The following is a 21,562-nucleotide window of genomic DNA, read 5'->3' on the forward strand; positions in this document are numbered from 1 at the left end:
GATTTGCTAAAGAAACTATGTGTCTGAAACGATACAGTAAAAAGCTAACAAAAGCTAACCGTAGCATTACCTAAAACACTTTTCTTTTACTTTTTCAACATATTTTATAAATGTTTTCATATCAAAATTATCTCTAGTTTGAATCTGGTGACGCTTATTTTAGGAATCAGCAGATTAATTGCTAAAGAAACCCGATATGAAGGTTTAAGCTAACAGAAGCTAACGGCAGCAATACCTAAAACATAAACTATTCTACTGTTTCATCTTCTTTGATTGATGTTTATATGATTCATATCAAAATTATCTCTAGTTTGACTCTGGTGTTTGTTTATGGAGTCATTTAATTGCTAAAGAAATTAAAAGCAAAAGAAAGCTAACTGAAGCTAACGGATGCTAATGGAAGCTAACCATATTTATCTAATCCAAACTGTCAGCACTAATCTAAACTGTGTTGTTCTGATTATTGTTAACAGTGGAAATATTTCACACCAAACTTCTGAAGCTAGTTTGTATGAAAATATAACATTTTATTACATTTTCCACAGCAATTTTTAACACATTTCAAGAGTGAAAATGATAACTAAACTAGATCTTTCCTGTTCCCCTCAAATGTATCATTCCGATTAATGTTAAGGCTCCCAAATAGATAAGAAAAATAACATTCCTCTTGACATTTGTTAATTAAATGGAATATTTTTAGACTTTAATCCAGTCCAGTCATCAATGAGTGTGTTAAACATTTATTTTGCTTTTTACATGGTCTAAAAACTTTCTTTATTTTGTTTTCTTGAGTTTAGTCCATTAATAATAAGTAGACATTAATTATTATTTTCATTTTTCTTCTTTGATAATTGGTTAGATCTTAATGTGAAATATTTTAGTATTGATAATGACGATTAATAAAAAATACTGTGTTGTGTTACTGATTTGGTTGGTTTATGGGAATTATAACCATTTAAAGTAACTGAGTTTTTTATGTAGAAACTCTTAGATACAGTAAAATACCTTCTGCTAACTAAGCTTTTGTTAAATCTTAACTTTAGTGTTACTTTACAGTTAGCATTAGCCATTTGTTTAAATATATACCACAGATGAGTTTGGAGAGGAAAAACCAGTTTTAAATGTTGGATACATGTTGAATTATTTGTACTTTGGTTTGGTATTGATATTTATAAGGTCACCAGAAACTGAGCACAATAATGTCAACAACCATTCCACATTATTAAGTATAGTTTATAGAGAATTTATTTCATCTATGTTGAGTTTTGCTCTCCTTTCTGCTGTTTTCTCCCCTTTAAAAAAGCCTGGAATCAGATTAAAGTAGGACAGAGAAGCAGCGGGATAAAAACTGCTGAGAATGAGGATTTGCATTAAGCAGAAAGGAAGATATATTATCCATTTAACAGATACCTGGAAGACAGGGAAACAGATGACTGCTGAGTAAAGTTATTTAGGCCAAAGCATGAAGGCCGAACAATAATGAGGGCGAAGATAGATCTGTAGTTGCTGCTTATGTTTAGCGTTAGCGTTAGCATGTTAGCAGGGAGGGATTAGGGGGTCATAGTGGATCCAGTAGTGCACTGACAGCCTCTTACTGAGAAAAGCAGGATCTCATGATGGTGGGTGAAGGAGGGCGAATAGAGGAGAATCCAACATTTAGTGGCTCTGATTTTATCAGCCTTGAACTGAAGGAGTTTCACACCTGATAGATTCGGTTCTACTGGGGAACAAAGTTGCTACATTTATTCCATTTTCAGCTGCTGCAGTTCATCAAACTGTGTCAAACAAACCAAACCCTTAAAAAACCTGTTCCCCTCCTCGCCTGTGGGGGCGCTGCGCCAAGAACAATGGAAACCTTTATTGAAGGAAACCTTCTGAAGAAGACACTAAGCGCAGCTTTCTTCTTCATGAAATGCAAACAAAAATGGAGTGGTGTCAAATTTTACAAAAACATATCTCATAAATTAAAAAGAGTTCAATTTAATTTGATTTTATCCAGTTTTTCCATTTATATTGTTTCTATATATTTTATATTCACTTGAGTGTATTTTGTTACTGTGCAGTAAATTTCTCCACTTTGAGGTCAATAAGAAACTTATCTATTAAATAAAATGACAGTAAAGTTACATGTTTTTGTAGAACCATTTCAATTATCCGTTTTAATCTTACTAACATTGCTAAATCAGAGTTGTTAGAAATATTTTAAAGGTTTTTCTTTGCTTCTTTTTGTAATTAAGTGATTTGCTGTGGTGCTGCTGGCACTGATTACCTCGTATTATAAAGAGTAACTCTGCCGCTGAGTTGTTTACATTCTTGAGCGGCTGATTGAGCTTTTCAAAGACGGCTAATGCCGCGAATAAGACCCCAAATCCCCGTACGATTTGAGCAGAAGATGTTTGGGATGCAGGGCAGGAGCAGAATGGGGAGCAGGAATCCCTCAGTAAGCACAACGACAGAGACGGAAATAACAACCAGGACTCGGCTAAGAAAACCCAGAAATGACTTTCACCGACTCTCGGCTCCCCTTGTTAAGCTGCATTAGCTTCCAACCTCAAGAACACGCAAATAATTCGTCATAAATGATCGCAGAGTGTCGAGTTGTGAAACTTTCTGGATGGAGTTTAACAGGAAAGTTGTAAAATTTGTGTGCGACTCAGTGGGTCGTCCTGCAATTGAAAGGTTGTAGGTTCGATTCCAGCTTCTTCTTCCTGTCAGTGTGTCACTTAATTACAAGTTGTCTATTTATAGTTCCTATGTGACTTTATGAAAGACTTGATTATTATCATCTAATAATCCAAAAGCCATGAAAACTAAATTTATAACACAAATGTAATATTTTGTAAATCTTCTTTAGTTGATTTTCTTGTCACTATATGAATAAATCCCCACGGCAAATTTACTTATTTCTGTTGTTTTATAATGTCGATGTTCTGACGGTTGTTAAAAAAGACTTTAAGAAAATAAAGAAGTTCTTATGAGACTTTGCTCTGTGTAACTGGCAGCCATATTGACAGGCAGTTGCTATGACAACAATAAATAAGCTAAAAGCTTAGAGCAAGCTAACTTCATTACTTCTTTCCTTCCTTTCTTTTTGTTTTTTCTTTCTTTCTTCTTTTATTCCTCCCTCCTTTCATATTTTTTCCTTTCATGCTCTTTTTCTTCCCTCCTTCATTCTTTCTATTCTTCTTTTCTCCCTTCATTCTTTCTTTCTTCCTTTATTCCTTCCTTCCTTCCATCATCTCTTCCTATCTTCCCTCCTTTTTTCCTTCCTACCTTCTTTTCTCCTTTCCTCCCTGCCTTTTTTCCTTCCTTCTTTCCTGAAGTTTAACCCTCGTCAGTCCAGTGATATTCTTAACGTAGATCTTTTAAATAGATGCTGAATGCTAAGCCAGCTGTGGGCTTTGGTTTTCCTGGCAGACATAAATTTATTCCTGATCTTCGTTCCCCTGGCTGCTAAAGCAACCCAGATTTCTGCGATCCTGGAACTTTGATGTTCTTTATCCCATCAAAAGCTCATTTGTCTCGAGGCCGAGCCTTTCGGTGAAATTTAAAGCTCAATTATTCCTCATGATCTCTGTAAAAAAACTCACTTATATTTATCTCAGCCTCGCTGTTTCTGTAAAGCTCGTCCGGATCGTGCGCAGTTCGCTTGTTAAAACCCAATATTCCCTTTTGCCAGAAGCGATCCCTGCAGAAATGAAGGAGAGTTAGACGACTGTTTGTTAAAACTCTGGTTTCATGCACTGTTTGGATTTCTTTACCCAGAGATTTTGCCTTAAAGTGCAAATTCATCCACTTTTAAAAATGACCTTTACCAGGTACTAAAAATATTTAAAGGCGACCTGCTATGCAAAATTCATGTTATGCACATTTTTGTTCTTGCATTTGGGTTTCTATTGCTTCTAAAAACAATCTAAAAAACTTAAAAAACCGTGAACTGGTTTTTGGCAACAAGTTCATGTGGTTTAGTGTCTAGAAAATGGCATAACTGATAGGGAAAAAGGAGGACATTTCCACCAAAAACTCTGGAAAAAAAAAAAAAATCTCGGAAATGTCTGGGTTTGAAAAGTCGAAACGTTGTGCTAAAATACTCAGAAATTTTTAGATTGATCTTGGACATTTTCTAGAAAAAAACTCAGAAGTTTCTGAGTTTCAAGAGTTAGCTAAAAGTTTCTCCTACAACTTTTTATTTTTCAAGAAAATCTCAAAGATTGGTCTCACAATTTCTGAGTTTTTTTTTTTTTGGTGGAAATTTACTCCTTTTTTGTTTCCTATCTACACCACTGCATAAATCAGCAGGCCCTCGCCCCCACCTAGCAACCCAGAAGCCCTCACTGTTACCTAGCAACCCCAGCCAAGCCCAGGCCCGTTACCTAGCAACGTAAGTTCCAGCTCATTTGTTTGGCTGGTTTTACCTAAAACGGTTCATTCTGAACGAACCAAACTGAAATCTTATCTGAGATTGATTTCTTTTTTGTATCGCCTACAGACCCATCCGAACCTGTACAGGTCATCTTTAATGTGTCACCATGGCAACTCTTTGTTTCCTGCACAGATTAATTTAATTTCGATCATTAAACAGTACATGTTTTCACATGAAGGAGATTTAAATGGTTTAAGAAGCTGGTAAACACCAAACTCTGTTGTAATCATGCACGGATGCATATAAATTATAATAGGGTGCACTTTCTTTTTCCCCGTGTCTGCATTTTATATAACTAAACTGATAAGTGCCCATAGTTATGTGTAGGGATGATTAGCTATTGATGGCAATAATTACTGGGGTCTCTTGAGGATTCAGATCACAAGATGTTGCTCTTCAAACAGTTCACTGAGTCCCAGCGTTTTAATGTGACTGCGCAAAAATTAGTGCTGCTGGTGCTATATGATATGAAATAATGAGGATGTACTAATTAATTTGCATAATTGTTGTTTAATTGCAGAAGCCCAGAGCGATAAGGCTGCAGCAGCCCCTGCTGGTAAGAGTCTAAGTGGCACCTAATCTGAGCTCTCAAGGGAATCCACAGAAAGTCAGCCTACACTGCAAAAACACTAAATCTTACCAAGTATGTTGGTCCAGTTTCTAGTGAAAATGTCTTACTGCACTGGAAATAAGACAAAACTAAATTGCAAGCAACTTTTCAGCAACATAGCAGCTTCTTTTAAATCAATGATTCCTTAATATTGATTAAAAATTACTGGTTCTCCTGGCAGATTGTTTCACTTTTACATAATGAAATTCAGATGTTTGGTTTTTTAATTTAAAAAGTTTTTGTTGGTTGATTGATGTATTTTATTTTTTGTGGGTTCATTGTCATATTAGAGCTGGTGAAGTGCAACAATGGACTTAGATTAGTTGGTTTATTAGAGATAAACCATATGTTCTCAATAATCAAAAAATAAAAACGTATCACCAAAACTTCATACAGTAATTTAATGTGTTTAAAGGCCTCTAAGATTAAAAATATCTAATAATTTACTTTGTTTTAAGTGAAATAATCTGCCAGTGGATTTACTACTTACTTTTATTATTATTAAGGAATTATTGACTAAAAAAGTCAAAAAGTTGCTGAAAAGTTACTTGTAAGTTGGTTTTGTATGAGTGTATTACGGCCATTTTAGATAGAAAAATTAGTACATTTCTGCCAAAAAAAAAAAAAAATTCTGAGTTTATTATCAGAATTTTTTCAGAAAAATAAGTTAAAAAAAATTCAACTTTTTTTTCGAAAGTTTCTAAGATGAAAATTTTCTGATTTCACTTTACAATCTCAAAAATTTCCAAGTTTTTACAAAAAAATGTAAGCTAGAAATCTCTGACGGTTTTTTCCTTGAAAAATTTTCACTTTACAAACTGAGGAATGTCCATGTTTTTTCTTAAAAATTTCTGACATTACTTTCAAAATTTCAGGTTTTTTTCTACCTTATTTTCAAATTTAGGAATTTCCATGTTTTTTTTTTTTCTAGAAATTTTCTGAAATTAATCTAAAAGTTTTGTGGCAGAAATGTACTGCTCCTCTACTCTTTCATCTGTAATGGCCCTAATACACCACTGCAGTTTTGTTTTATTTCAAGTGCTAAGATATTTGCACTAAAAATTAGACAAAAATATTTGGTAATATTTGATGTTTTTGCAGTGTAGCTGAGCTCAGATTGACCTCTCCAGAATCGTTTCTGATTGATGTTCCTGCTGTTCTTCCTTTCAGACAAAAAGGGTAAGAGAAACCCACCACATCCTTCCCAGTCGTTCCTATAATCATCATCATCACCACCATCGCTGTTTCTTTCATTCAGAGAAGCCAGCGGAGGAGGACGGTAAGGCTGAGTGATGAAACAAACACAGAAGCTGTGATCTTCTGTGGGTGATGGGCCTGAGTGTGGAGGTGCATGACTCCCAAGGCGTCGCTGCTGGATGGAGCAGGATGCCGTTTCACCGTCTCTGTGGCTTTTATTGGCGCCGCGCACTCACTTTTAGCTCCGCGATTTAAACCCAGCTGGTGGAATCCGGAGCGAAGCAGGAGCCGTTTATTCACTCTGCATGGATCCATGTGTGACTTCTGGTCTTTCAGCGCAGCTTTACGTCATGCAATGCAGATTATTTCCTCACATCTGTCTTCTACTCTTATTGTAGTCGTCTACACTGCAAAAACACAAAATTTTACCAAGTATTTTTGGTTTATTTCTAGTGCAAATATCTTAGTACACTTGAAATAAAACAAAACTAACTTACAAGTCATGCATAAGAGCTTTTTTAAAGTCAGTAATCTCTTAAATGCTTTTAAAAAATTGCTTGTTCCACTGGCAGATTATTTCACTTATTATATGGAGAAATTACGTTGTCAGAAGTTAAATTATCTCATATCAGAACTATTACTTTTTCATCAGTGTTAAAGAATGATTTATTTATAACAAGCTACTGAATATTCATAATAAAATGACTTGTAAGTTAGTTTTGTATGACGATGTTTTAGTTATTGTAGATGGGAGAAAAAGAAAGGAGTAAATTAATGCCAAAAAATTCAGAAATTTGTCAGAAAAATCTTAGAAATTTTCTAGAAAAAAAATTTGTTCCAGTGGAACGAATATTATTTCATCAATAGAAAATAATTATTGACTTAAAAACAATCTCCCATATCTGGATGAAACATTACTAGTAATTTTTGTCTTATTTCAGGTGAACTAAGATATTTGCACAATAAAGAAATCACAAATAATTTTTGTTTTGTGTTTTTGCAGTGCAATAAAAAACATGTTAAAAACATTTTTGGTTAAGACAAAAATAATCATTTATGACATACCGATAGAAGAAAAGCTAATTTAGTCAAAGGTTTAGATCCATGTTGAAGTGAGGTTAATAAAAATAAAAAAGAAAATGGTTTGCTCTGTTTAGTTGAAAAGTACGGAGCCCTGCAGGGGACATTTTACGTTCCCTCGCAATTTTCTTACTGCAATATTTGCTATTTGCGATTTAAAATTTGAAATGTTTACACATTTAAAGATCCTCAGTGAGAACCTGTTTATTTTTAATTGTTTGGTGCAAAAAACTGATTGGAAATCGATTCATTCATGTTTGTTTGTTTGTGTAAAGCTGAGAGGAAACTGTACATTAAAACTTTAAACCATTCAGACCAACACAAAAAAGACAGATGACTTTATTACCCTGTGATAATAACTTGGAAAACGTAATTAATAATAATAATAATAATAATAGCTTAACTTCACATACGTAAACAAACGGGTTCACTGATTTCTCTTTTTGACCAGATGAGACCAAAATCCAGTTTCTCATCCAGAAACTCTCCAGGTGAATCTGCTGTGAACCAAACAATGTTTTCCTAACATGAGGTTTCAAACCTCTTGAATAAATAAACTCAAATTAAACCTCGGATCTTTCTAAACGTTTCAGTTTTATTTCCAGGCTTTCCACACATCTTTCCCAGCAGTAATTTAATTCCATATCATAACTCGTTCTGCGTCAAACTCCTGGATTAAATCAAGCGGCTCAGATATTCCCCCAGCCCTTCATGTTAAGCATGTTTGGTTGCGCTCCGCTGAGTGTGTCTGATTTCCTCCGCGCTGCCATCAGTTGTCGCCGCATGTTTTTCCCAACATGCTGCAGATCATGAGACGTTTGAGGAAAACAGGAGGAATCGGCGATTATTTCCCACAATTTATGTCCCCAGCTGCATAAAAAAGCAACAAAAAAAAATCCAGATGTTTTCAGTGACATTCATGACTGAAATTGTTGAATATAAAGATTTATGTTTAATGTTTTTATGGCTGCATGTATCAAAGGGAATCATAACAAAGGGGATTATTTATTTTTATTTTCCTTTGTTAAATCCAGACTTATGAGTGTTAAATTTGCTCAGATTTGGTCCACTTTAATGTCAGCTCACATTCACATCAGCCTTGTTTGGCCCGTTTTAATCAAAGTCCAGTCAGTTTGTCTGGAAAGTCCGGTATGTTTGGGAAAGTGTGAATGTGCAGTAAACACAAGAAATAAACCTTGAAAGTGAACTCTGGTCCAGTTTGAATGCATATGTGAACACCAAGCAAACCAGAGACCGCTCCAAAAGCAGGAAGTGGACTACTGCGCAGGGCATTCTGGGTAAATACAACCAAAACAAACGTGCTAGCGGAACAAATATCTCAAAAGCAAAATACTACAAATGCTAAAATCTGACGCACTCCACTTTTGTCTACATTTTGTGAAGAAGGAAGTTGTGCTCAGTTTCTTCTTCAGAGGTTTTCATGTTGTTTCCTTCTGTGGTTCTTGGTGCAGCGCCCCCCACAGGTTTATAAAAGGTTTTGATTCGTTTGACTCACCTGCAGCAGCTGAAAATATAACTCTTCAGTCTACCAGTGTGAAAACATCCTAAAACGCAAAAGGAAGAAAGATGTTCCTGTGCGTCTGCAGCCAGTTATCATAATAAACTTTCTGCAGAGTGATTAAGTGTTTTCGCACGTGTGCAGTGATGAAGTGGAGCAGCCATTTAAACCAACACCGCAGCTCATTTATAATGAGTCGCCGTCTTCGGGAGGCCAACACTCGGCAAGTTACGTTTATGCCCCACAAGACTCCTTTGTAAGCGATGATCATGAGCAGCAAACGAGACATTAGAGCTGAACAGGCGTGTCTGCCTGAACTCCCTGATGTAAAGCCTTCCCCACCTTCTTCCTCTTTCTGCTTCTCACTCCAGCCTGAATGCGTTCTGCTTCCTCACACAGCATAGATCAAAGAAATCGACTCCAGCGTTTGTGATGTAATGTTGGTGTTGGCTAAAGATGAGAAGAGCTTTCTGGGGTGTCAAACTCTTATGAATCTTCTTAAAGGGCCGCTTGTGCCAGAGCACATTAATAACAATCAATAACAAACTGTTAAAATATTGATAAATAGCTGTAAGTTCTTCTCAGAATTATATAATATTGAACATCTTTCCACTCTGATCAGTTCCTCCAGGATTTTATGCTTTGTGGAGCTAATTTAGAAACAGTTGCGTTGATGTATGACGGTAAATTTTTCACAATAAAACTTGACATCAGGTGAGGTTGAGAACGAGACATAAGAAACACTGCCACCTGCAGGTGGGAGGTAGTATCACTTAAAACCAATGTTGTGCAATTGTGCAAATAAATGCGGCCATCTGTTGATTTTGTGGAGTCACAAAAAACTGGATGGACTAGTTGATGTAATTTGTCAGTAACTAAATAAAAATGGTTTTGATTCAACTGATAAAATAATATTTAAAAACCTAACTGTAGTCTTAAAACTTTGATTTATGTGGCGACTAGAGGGTTGAATAAAAACTAAGTTTTTAGTTTGACATGCTTTACAGGTTTTGCACTGCAAAAACACAAAATTGTAAAATCAAAGTATTTTTCTTTTGTCTGGTTTGTAGTGCAAATATGTTAGTACTCTTAAAATAAGACGAAACTAACTTACAAGTAACATTTAAACAAGATGCACTTAATTTTGTTTTTAGTAATTAATCCTGTAATATAGAAAAATAATCGTTTTATAGACATATTATTTCACTTATAACATGACATTTTTGCCATCTTACAAGTAAAATAATCTGCCAGTGGAACTAGTTTTTTTCCTCAACATTTTGTCATTACTTACTAAAATGTATTTTGCTGAAAAGTTACTTGTATGTAACTTTTGTCTTATTTCAAGTTTACTGAGATATTTACACAAAAATGTTGAGCAAAATTACTTGGTAAGATTTTGTGTTTTTGCAGTGAGTCGTGGTGAAAAGAAACAGCTCACTTCTGCCAGACTTGAAGAGTTTTTGCATCTTCATATCCTGCATTTTAACATCCCTGCAGACCCCACACATCCTGGACACAAAATGTTTTCAGGCTCATATTAGAGAGCGAAATAAAAAAAAAAGAAACATCCACCACAGAGACATTTTCTTCCTCCAGTTTGTCTCTCTGATGAAACTCTTACAACCTGAGTGCAAATTCATGTACATGTTGTTCCTTTATTCTGAGATTTAATCTGTTAAAATCGTGTTCATATCCCAGAGGGTCGTTAGAACGGCTTTGTGTGTGAAGCTTACTGTACATTACTCCTGCTTTGCGGCTCATTGACTCCTGTCCTTATTAACTGATATCCAGCCGTCTGTAGGTGAATCTATAGCTGCCTGCTTGTTTCTGCTCATTTACATCGTTATTAATAGACATTTAAAACCATAATAGTTGTCACATTGCTATTTAAAAGAGAAAAACACATCAGATTAGCAGCTAGTTGAAAGAAGTTGACTGTAAAACAAGTAAATATAGTAGATGAAGAAGCTGGTGACTTTAAAGATTAGTTAGTAAATGCAAGCAAAGTGCCGCTATTTTTATATGTCAGAAATTAGCTACTTTATGCTACAGCTGGAGAATATTACAGTCCAATATGTACATAATTAACACAGTTCTGGTTCTGTTGTCACTGTCTTTTCATGAGGTTTATAAATTGCTGCTACAATAAATTAGTAATAACTGTGAAATTAACAGCATTATCCAGCCGCAGTACCTCTGGTGTCTTTAATAGCTTTAAAAATCAGTAAATTGGCTGAGGTTTTAATTAAAAGCTTTGTCTAGTCAGCTAAAACATGTGCAGCATTTATCTGCTGGCCACTAAAATGTTATTAATTTTTTAATTTTCTTCAGGGAAAGAAAGACAAATGGGACAAACACTCTGAAAAACGCAGTTTAGTTTGGATTTTACATCCCAGTTCTCAGAATTATGAAACAAATGCTGGGACATCTAAACTTCAAATTATAGAATTATTGAGTCCACAAATAAATGTTTTATAATAATTTCTTCTATTGATTTAATGAAAAAAATGTGAAATTTGAAAATTCACTGTTTATTATTTCGACTTATAGACTTTAGATGAACGGCAGCCATGTTGGATTTGAGATAGTCATTGGTCAGAGACCTACACTGTAAAAACAGGAAATCATACCAAGTATTTTTGGTCTAGTGCAAATCCCTTAGTATATTTGAAATAAGACAAAACTAACTTACAAGCAAGAAATAGGAGCTTGTTTAGAGTCAGTAATTCCTTAAAATTTATTAAAAAGTGCTAACAACATTTCTCCCCTGCTATAAGTGAAATAATCTGTCAATGAAACAAGCACTTCTTCATCAACATAATGGAATTATTTACTCTATACAAGCTCCTATATCTTGCTGATATGTTGATTATGTGTTAGTTTTGTCTTATACTGTGCACTAAGATATTTACCCTTGAAATTTAACTAAAAATACTTGGTAAGATTTTCTGTTTTTGCAGTGTATAATTTTAAAATCTGAGTTCCACCTTGTGTTGGAACAAAGAAAGTCAGACTTTTGAGTACTAAAGGAATTAACTTTAAGATCTTGTCCGAAAGGGGACTTATTACACAAAATTCACTTTTTGGACATTTTTATTCTTCTGCTTGAATCTCTCTAGAAACAGTCCAAGCACTACAAAAACAAAACATCCAGCCATTTTTTGGAAATAAGTCGATATTTTTGGTGTCTGGAAAACAAGCAGCTTCAAAAACCTCACAATTATTAAGTCACTACCCCGTTACCTAGCAACCGTAGCCAAACTCCAACACGTTTGGTCAGCAGGTTTTATCGCTGTTTGCGCTGCTGGAAAAGAGTGTTGTACAGTTGCGCGACTGTTTGCAACCATTTTCACTTTTATAAACTGTGAGCGTTGAGTTGAGGGGGCGTGGCCAGTTGCAGTTTATTTGCATAAAAGTGACAGGACCCTAAAACAGCTCATTCTGAAAGGAATCTCAAAATACTCATAATGAGCAGCTGAATTATTTGAGAATGATTTTGTGCAAAAAATCTAATTAACATGTTTTATGTGGCTCATAGAGCTATTCTAAGTGATTTAAGAGGAAGCATAATGGGTCTCCTTTAAGAATGTGGCTACAGTTGTAGGATTAATCTGCTATTTGTGTCAGAAAATATGAAATTTTACGGCATTTAGAATAAATTATGTTTAACATTTTTAATTGGCATAACTTCATTAAAAAAAAACAACAATAAAAGCAAAGCTTAGCATTCAAGGTTCAAAATAAATAATGGCAGATTTTTTTCATGTGTTATAAAAGGCTTAAATTATAAATAGAGTCTCTAAAAGTCCCTGCAGGCTTTTGTCCAAATCTCAGATCTCCAGCTTTACTGCCAGGGAGTTAATTTCACAGAGAATCTTCCCTGCGAACGCGATGGAGGATCCAGTGTTACAGTGTAAGACTGCAAACATTCAAAAGTGTCCCCTGGGTTTCCTTTCCGAGATCCGCTTTCCTGCTTAGCATTCTGACTGAAACCCTTTAAATCATCCTGAACAGCTGAACTTGGATCTGTCCTCTGGGGTACTTTTGATTAAAAGATCGAATTAACTGAACCCATAAAAGCAGCGAGGAGGTTCAGGCAGGGGGTGGCGCCGACAGCACGGCTCTGTGAATTTATGAAGGAGCGTGACCTCATTTGACACGTGACCCTGGATCCATTCAGGACATTTTTACGTTTAAAGGGACCTATTATGCAAGAATTTGCATTTTACATGTTTCCGTACTTCCATTTGGGTCTCAACTGCTTAAAAATGCTTTTAAAAAAAATAATAAAAAAACCTACAGTTGTGTTTTGGCAATAAGTTAATGTGTCTTCTGAGTGTCTGGAAACTTCCAGAGTGTAACAAATCAGTCTGTTACCTAGCAACCCCAGCAGAGTTCCGCCCTGTTACCCAGCAACCCCAGCAGAGTTCCGCCCTGTTACCTAGCAACCCAAGTGGAACTCCAGCACATTTAGTCAGCTCAAATAACTCAATTCAGAAATACTTTATTGTGATCTTAAGGAGAAATTAAATGTGGTTGTTGCTCATGTCAGTAACAGCTGAAGGTGGAATGTAAGCAGTGGTGAACTCTCACGGTAAACATTATGCTACTACCAAGAGTTTTAATGTGCTTTACAACGGCTGCTGGAAAAGACAAGTGTTTTGTTGTTGACTTACCATCCAGAAACCGATTGCTGCATTCTCTACTTTTGCTTTGCAGAGATGTACGGTTGTGAAATTGCACATCTATTTGCAGCCATTTTCAAGTGCAAACGGCTTATTTTGAACTAACCAGATTGGAATCTGATTATCTAAGAATGATTTTGTGCAAAACATGTAAAAACCATGTTTTGTTAAGATCCTAACATATTCAAGGAAGCACAGTAGGTCACCTTTAAAACTTGCAGTTTGTTGTCATGGAGACAGAAACAGATCATTTGGCTTAGAGAAACAGTTTCTTACAGTTATATTGAAGACGGGTGGAAAGGTGCGTGAAAGCACATTGACTTGATTATTAAGAGCAAGGGCAGGTTCTGCACAGATTGATGTCTCACTTGCTGTCTCTGTCTTTTGTTTCCTCATTTGGTGCAGAGTTGCCTCTTGATGGTAAGAAAAAATAATGTTTTAGTGTTTCTGTGAAGAATTCTGACAAGCAAACACATTATAAACACGGCGCCTTTAACAGAAACAGAGATTTTTTTGTCAGATGACGACACCGTTGATTTCTACCCCCAACAATTGAGAAAAGAGAGTTAAAGTCCTCAGTTCATAACTTAGAGATGATAATTTGATGTTTTAATTAAGGCTGGGAAATATGGCAAAAACAAAAAATTTCCCATTTCACTTGACTTTTTTTTCTCTCTCATATTTTTCCAATAAAGTAATTAGAAATAACAGGAAACATTTTCAGAAAGTGGCTTTTATTTCAGTCACCTCTTTAGTGAGTTGCACTGTTGAGTATTAGGACCAGGCTATGGGAATTATTGTTTAATTACAAGAAATAATTCATAATATTGGCAGAATAAAGATGCAATTTTACCATTTTGAGACAAACAAAATTATTATTTTTTTTTTTACTACTTCATTCTCATATTATGACATTATTCTGGTAATATTAAGACTTTATTGTCATAGAACTTTATTCTCATGACTGAATTCTTGGAATATTATTACTTTATTTTGATATTTAAAAAGAAAAACAATCATAGAGTGAAGTTTATATTTTATTGTAAGGTTGATCTGAATTCAAAGTCCAAATAAATAGAAGCTGTAAAACAAGATGGCCGCTCTGGACATGTTGACATCACTCTGCTCTATGGGAAAAAAAACTTTATTTTCTAAAAATTACATCTTCAAAAACCAAAAAATTTTGCCCTTAAATTAAACCCAGATATTTTCAGAGACGATCAGAGACGCTTTAGTGATTTGCTTGGTCCGTTTGTCTTCGTTCTGTGTGGATTCATCGCTGGGTCATGTTTTCCTGCTCTAATTTGTGATTGAATTTTCATCTCAGATGCTGCACCAGGAGAAGGTGGTGAGATGTCTGAGCAGAGCAGTCTGTTTGTGCTGAAGCCGGAGAGCGCCACCGCCACCAAAGGTTTGTCAAAATAAACTGAGTTATACAGAAGATGTTAAAACAAGTGAAAAAAGCTAACTTTAACTTTACATCATTTTATGATGTAAAGTAAAAAAAAGGATTTTTTTTTCCACCTATGGTGCAACAATCTGTACAAAAATAGTTGAAGCCCATATTTGGTTCAGTTTCAACATGTTTCACTTCGATTTGGCAACATTTGCTCAGATGAGTAACATCATTAAGCCTTTTCAAGTTGATCTAGAGCTCGTTGAAATCAATGGAAATGTAGAATTCACCAGAGGTGATGAAGATGCGGAGGACCAAAGAGACGAAGAGGACAGAGGACTTCCAGAGTCGTCTGTCTGATGTTTCTCCCAGCATTATTCGCTCCGGCTGCAGAGGGGTTTAGGCGCTTTGTGGATAAAAACTGTAGGCGCTGTATTTATTTTTAGCTTGTTAAGGTAATGATCATCCATTCGAGCCTTTGTCAGCTTTGCTCATACAAATGGCTCAAAGTCTTCTAGAGAGAAATGTTGAGGGTACAGATTGGGTCCTTCTGAAGTTGTGTTTGTCTCAGACTCTCTCCCACTGCACTCTTCTTGTGTTTTCTTGTGGGAAGCAATCCGGACTCACCTCACTGTTTTTATTTTTTATTTTTAGTTGCAGCCAACAGTGACACCATGTGGCTTTATCTAAAATTACACCAGTCAGATGCAATATGATAAACAGCTGCTGAGATAAAGTTAGCCTTCCTGTGTTCACTCTGTAGACTCCAGTACAGAACGGACCAAAACGCGTCGTCAACCCAGTAGGTGAAAAAATGGCGACCTCCATGGGTATAAAATAAAATATGTTCATTTTTGAAGTAATTATGAGTTGTTTTTTTATCACAAACAGCAATTTTTTAGTTAATAGAAAACTTACAACATATTAAGGCCAACATGTTCAACTAATCCTGGATCTCTTTAAGCTTTCTGCCTCTTACACCAAGCAGATTAATTAGTTTTTCTCTTAAACTTTACAGACTATAAGTCATTAAATGTGGGAAACATTTTCTTATGCTGGTTTCATTTTGTTACATCACAGAAAGCCAATATTTTAACAAGGTTGTATATTTTTTTATTTTTACAAATGTCCACTCTGCAAGAGGACAAACTGTTTATCTGTCTGGAATAAAAACGCCGTCCGTCTTTGTTGCTGGCAGGGAAGGACATCACGTTTGTGGCCAAAGTCGACTCGTCGACGCTGAGCAGGAAGCCCGTCATGAAGTGGCTGAAGGGGAAGTGGCTCGACCTGTCCAGCAAAGCCGGGAAGCACCTGCAGTTCAAGGAGTCGTACGACAGAAACACCAAGGTATGCGGCCATTTTCTCTGTCTCAGCCTGTTCACCGTTGCTCTACAGGCTGTAAACCTGTCAGTGTTGGACGTTTTCCAGCCTTAAAGGGCCAACGCAGGTTTTTGGAAGTGGATATATGGAGGTAAAAAAACAAAACAATAACAAACATGAAGAAAAACTTAAAAATCCTGATTCATTTTGGCTTCAACTTTAAAAAAAAAAGAAGAAGAATGACATTATTAAATGTGATTATGTAGATTTTTACCAAACCTGGAGTTGCAGTGACTGTCTGTGCTTCGGTTTCTGTGCCGTCAGATCTACACCTACGAGATGAGCATCATCAAGGTGGTGGACGGAGACGCAGGTGGCTACCGCTGCGAGGTCACCGCCAAAGACAAGTGCGACAGCTGCGCCTTCGAAGTCTCCGTGGCGGGTAGGTCCGCAGACCCACACGTAATCACATCATTGTCATCTCCCATTCAACGCGTCCGCCATAACGGCGTAACTGACTGTGTCAGCCAATAACGCGGAGAGCGCCGCAGACATTAGAGCCGTCATCCAGGTCATCACTGCTCCTGTGGCGCGGCGTAACGGATTAACCTCACTTCCTGTTTCTGTCTGCTGCTTCCAGCCGCGCAGGAGGACCAGCAGGACAACATCTTGGAGGCGTTCAAACGATCGTGAGTGTCGCTCTGCAGATCGCCGTCTCTCTCTTCCTGTCGCGTCTCAGAGCTTCTACTTCCTGCATGTCATCAGGAGTTTCAGCGTCTTTTAGCCACAGCTGGGTAGAAACTAGTTATATTTACTCAGGTACGTTTACTTGAGTAACTGTTTTGAAAAAGAAAAAAAAATACTTTAAGACTATTTTTACTTACTTCAGTAGTTTTATTATGAAGTATTTCTGCTTTTACTTAAGTAAAATTTCTGGATTTTCTACCCACTGAATGAAAAACAAGTTTAAACCAAAAACACACCAGACACAGAAACACACCTAAAGTTTCTGTTAAAGTTTCATACATTTTTTTATTGAAAGAAAAAAATGATTTTGCCTGATTTTGTTATTTTTTGTTACTTATATGAATTATTGTCATTTTTGTCCTTAAAATACCAAAATTTCCACTTAACTTTATATTTTGGTCCATCTGATGATGTAGTTTTTAAGTTAATCAAAGTCTACTAAGGTAGCTTTTTACCAAATACTTTTTATTTTGAGTAAATTTCTTTCTACTCTGCCCAGATCTGCTTTTCAGAGATTTTATGGTTCATTCACAACAGCTAATTGAACTCTACACTGTAAAAACACGAAATCTTACCAAGTATTTTGGTCTAGTTTCCAGTCCAAATATCTTAATACACTTGAAATAAGACAAAACTGTCTTATAAGTAACCTTTCAGTCAATAATTCATTATTATTAAAAAAAGTTCTAGTTTCACTGGCAGATTATTTCACTTTTAATAAAACATTTTCCCAAATTATAACAGAAATAATTTGCCGTTTTTTGGTTTTGAGTTGGTTTTTTAGTTCACATCACAGGAAGTTTGCATTTTGTTTGTTGAGCTCAGTGTCTTCTTCAGAGGCGTTTCTTTCTGTGGTTCTTGATGCAGCGCCCCCACAGGTGAGGAGGGGAACTGGTTTAGTTTGGATCGTTTGGTGCAGCGTGAAATTGAACCGCAGCAGCTGAAAATGTAACAAATGTTGCAACTTTGGTCCCCATTGGAACCAAATCTGCTGGTGAAAACACCCAGAGTTTAAAGTGTCTGTAAAGTGAAACGATAACAGAGTCAGACAAACAAAAAGATGACGAGTTCGCTGAGCCTTTGGCACCAAACGACGCGTTGTTCTCATTTAAAACATTCGCTCCACAACGAAAGCTTCTCAACTTGTACAATTTACACTTGTGTTGTTTTCTTTTTGTTGTTTCACCTACAGTTTTCTCAGTTTTCACCTTAAAGACGGTAAAAGCAGATCCACTGCAGAAAAACCAGAAATAAACTCAATTTTATTTTCTTTTAGATATTTTCTAGCATGTAAAATATTTATTTATGTAGCACCTTTAAAGATAAAAAAAATCACAAATGCTTCAACAAACAAAACCACAAAAACAAAAGTAGCAGATTTAAATAAACAAAATCTAATAATTTTAAATAATTTGAAAAGTAGGAAGAAGCAAAAGCTTATTAAATCCTACATCTAATGATCCCATATTATAAATATTTACGAATTTACTTTATCTAATTTTTACTCCATGTCACAATTTCTACTCTTAAATTATATCTGTACAATTCAATTAATTTATTATTATTTAGTCTACACAGTTGCAGCCTCATGCATAAATTTTTGTACCTTTATTTTATTTTTTTAATATGTTTATTAAATATTTTGGTTATTTGTACAGAAAAAATAACAATAATAACTCCAACAGAACAGAAATTATGCAGCACAGATAGAGACAAAATTAAATGATTTATGAAATTACAGCAATTCATCTATTTTTATATAAACTTAAAGCTTTATTTTGAGAAAGTCCAGAACTCTGGGACAATATATCTGCCTTTAAAGCACAATAAATCTCAGAAATTATATTTTTCGCAACTGAACAAAAGGGGCGTCTATAAATACATGTATTTTTTTTTAAATCGCCTACAGAGTTAATATTTGTAGATTTTTTACACCTAATCTGAAGGATGTGGAGCGCTGAGCGAATCATTTGGACATTAGATAGTTTTCATCTGAATATGTTTTTAAATGTCAGGGAGGATCTGATTAATTGAAATTGGTTAGAAAGCCTTAATCAGCCTTTTACATTAACATATAAGCAGGAAAATGAGAAGGGAAAAAGTCCTGGGGGTGTCGAGTCTGTGTGGCGATTTCTACGAAGCATCAGCAGGATTTGGTTTTTGTTGTTTTCTAACATCATGGTGAGCGCCGACCTCGTGTGTTTGAGGTTCATTTAACTCATCTGAGACCGAGAGAAATCCAAATAACTTCAAAGCCGGCTCCAGAACGAGCGGATCATCTGAGGACGGCGTTCATCCGGCTGTCCTGAGGGGAGCGAATCCTCCCAGGACAGCACCGTCCGCACGCAGAGTAAAAGATGAGTAAAAGGAGGTCGGCTGAGCGTGAAAATGATGTCAGCCCTGCAACACAGCATCTGAAAATATCAACAGAGTTTAAGGATTTTCCCGTCATTAAAACCCTCCATGATGGAAGTGATGTGAAAACAGGTTTTATTTCAGTAAAAACATCATTAGAGCGACGAGAGCAAATGAAAATCAGAGCTGTCATTGTCCCTGCACTGCAAAAACACAAAATCTCACCAAGTAATTTTGGTCTAGTTTCTACAGCAAATATTTTAGTAAACTTGAAGTCAGACAAACTAACTTAAATGTAAATTTTATATGCAGAGGCTTGTTCTAAGTAAATATTTCCTTAACGTTGATTAAAAGTTCTAGTTTCATTGGCAGAAAAATTAACTTACAACATAGGAAAAATGTCATAAATAGTTACATAAAGTTACATTTACTAAAGTAATTTCTTTTTAAATTAACTTTTTTTTACTACGCTGTACTTTTTACTTCCAGTAATTTTATTATTATGAAGTATTTCTGCTCTTACTGGAATGAAAAACAAACAAAAACTCACCAGACTCAGAAACACACCTGCAGTTTCTGTTAAAGTTTCATTTTTTATTGAAAGAAACTGATTTAGAAACATTTTATTTTCCCTGATTTTGATATTTTTTGTTACTTATATGAATTATTGTCATTTTGGTCCTTAAAATATAAAATTTTCACTTAACTTTTTATTTTTTTAAGTCTGATTATGTAATTTTTAAATATTAAATGATTGATGACTTGATCAGTTACTCAGTAGTTGAGTGACTTTCTACCAAATACTCTTTTACTGTTGTAGTATTTTCTTGGACGATTTACTTTTACTTGAGTGAAACTATTTTGAGTAAAATCTTTGGGCATTCTGCCAAAATTAGCCGTAAAACTGCTACTATAACTAATAATAAGTAATAAAAACTGTTCTAAAACTAAGTAGAGCTAAACTCAAAACTAACAGAATAAATTCACCATAACTAAATGTCTCTTTTCCTCAGAGGAGAGGGGGATGAGGATGCTGGTGAGCTGGACTTTAGCGTTTTGCTGAAGAAACGGTAAGATAAGTAAAAATAATCCACATTTTGACTTCACCTGCATCAGATTTAACTCTCCGTCTGCATCAACGCTGATATTCAGGAAGGAGAAGAAACCGCAGGGGCCAAAGGAAGAGGTTGACGTATGGGAAATCCTAAAGGCAGCCAAGCCTTGTGATTACGAGAAGATTGCCTTTCAGTACGGCATCACGGACCTGAGGGGCATGCTGAAGCGGCTGAAGAAGATGAAGGCCGAGTCCAAGAAGAGTGATGGTGAGTCGCAGAGGAGACATTTTATGAGACAAACCCAGAATGTGCACGAGAAATTTGACGGCAGGGAGGAAACTAAACCTGTTTAATGCAGCCGGCTGTAAATACTGGCAGCGTTTAAAGCCCTCAGGAGGGAGGTTACACAGGCTGGATGACAGGTGGAGTGTTTGTTAGCCCGTTACTGCTAAGAGCCGGCTGCCGTGGATCATTTTCTCTTAAAGCTGCACCAGAGCTGCGCTGACACGATCCTTTCTCGTTAGCTTTACTGACGAAGATGGACTCGGCCTACTCTGTGGAGAAGGGGAAGAGGATCCAGCTCACCGTGGAAGTGGCTGACCCCACGGCCGAAGTGAAATGGCTGAAAAACGGGCAGGAAATCAAACCGTCAGCCAAGTAAGCCACCTGAATGTGTGGGCAATACTGAAGGTTGGATAAATCTATGAGCTACAACAAAAACATGTTCGTTAGATTCCTTTTACACAAAATGAATCTTAGATAATGAGATTTTAGTTTGCTCAGTTCAGAATGAGCTATTTTAGGGCTTCTTGTCACTTTAAATCCAAAATTGTGCTGGCCAACTCAGCGTTTACATTAGTACGTAAAAATGGCTGAAAACAGATTCGCAATTACACCACTGCACAGCTTTGAAAAGCAAAAGTGGAGCCTCCTGCACAACCAAAAATAATTCACTAAGTTGTTTCTGGATGGTAAGTCAACAACAAAACACTCGTCTTTTCCAGCAACCATTGTACGGTAAAACCAGCTGACCTAACATGCTGGAGCTTAACTTGGGTTACCAGGTGCAGTTAAATTTCGAAGGTTTTTCAAAGTTCTTGGTTTGTTTTTAGACATAGTAGACACTCGAATGGAAGTATAAAAACAGGGACAGTGTGAACTTTTGCACAATA

General features: G+C 36.0%; 1 protein-coding gene across 1 annotated transcript in view; it reads left to right on the forward strand.

Moving 5' to 3' along the window:
• The window catches only part of mybpc2a (myosin binding protein Ca), a 72,578-nt gene that overhangs the window by 14,856 nt on the left and 36,160 nt on the right, over nucleotides 1-21,562 (forward strand). Inside the window, exons 2-11 of the mRNA XM_015061227.1 lie at nucleotides 4,944-4,979; nucleotides 6,204-6,212; nucleotides 6,292-6,312; nucleotides 13,923-13,937; nucleotides 14,845-14,928; nucleotides 16,112-16,260; nucleotides 16,558-16,675; nucleotides 16,874-16,922; nucleotides 20,349-20,405; nucleotides 20,488-20,657. Of these exons, the coding sequence (XP_014916713.1) occupies nucleotides 4,944-4,979; nucleotides 6,204-6,212; nucleotides 6,292-6,312; nucleotides 13,923-13,937; nucleotides 14,845-14,928; nucleotides 16,112-16,260; nucleotides 16,558-16,675; nucleotides 16,874-16,922; nucleotides 20,349-20,405; nucleotides 20,488-20,657 (708 nt within the window). The remainder of the gene's footprint in view (nucleotides 1-4,943; nucleotides 4,980-6,203; nucleotides 6,213-6,291; nucleotides 6,313-13,922; nucleotides 13,938-14,844; nucleotides 14,929-16,111; nucleotides 16,261-16,557; nucleotides 16,676-16,873; nucleotides 16,923-20,348; nucleotides 20,406-20,487; nucleotides 20,658-21,562) is intronic.

Source organism: Poecilia latipinna, unplaced genomic scaffold, assembly GCF_001443285.1.
Source record: "Poecilia latipinna isolate Pla-1442-1.1 unplaced genomic scaffold, P_latipinna-1.0 Scaffold1790, whole genome shotgun sequence".
Classification (NCBI taxonomy): Eukaryota; Metazoa; Chordata; class Actinopteri; order Cyprinodontiformes; family Poeciliidae; genus Poecilia; species Poecilia latipinna.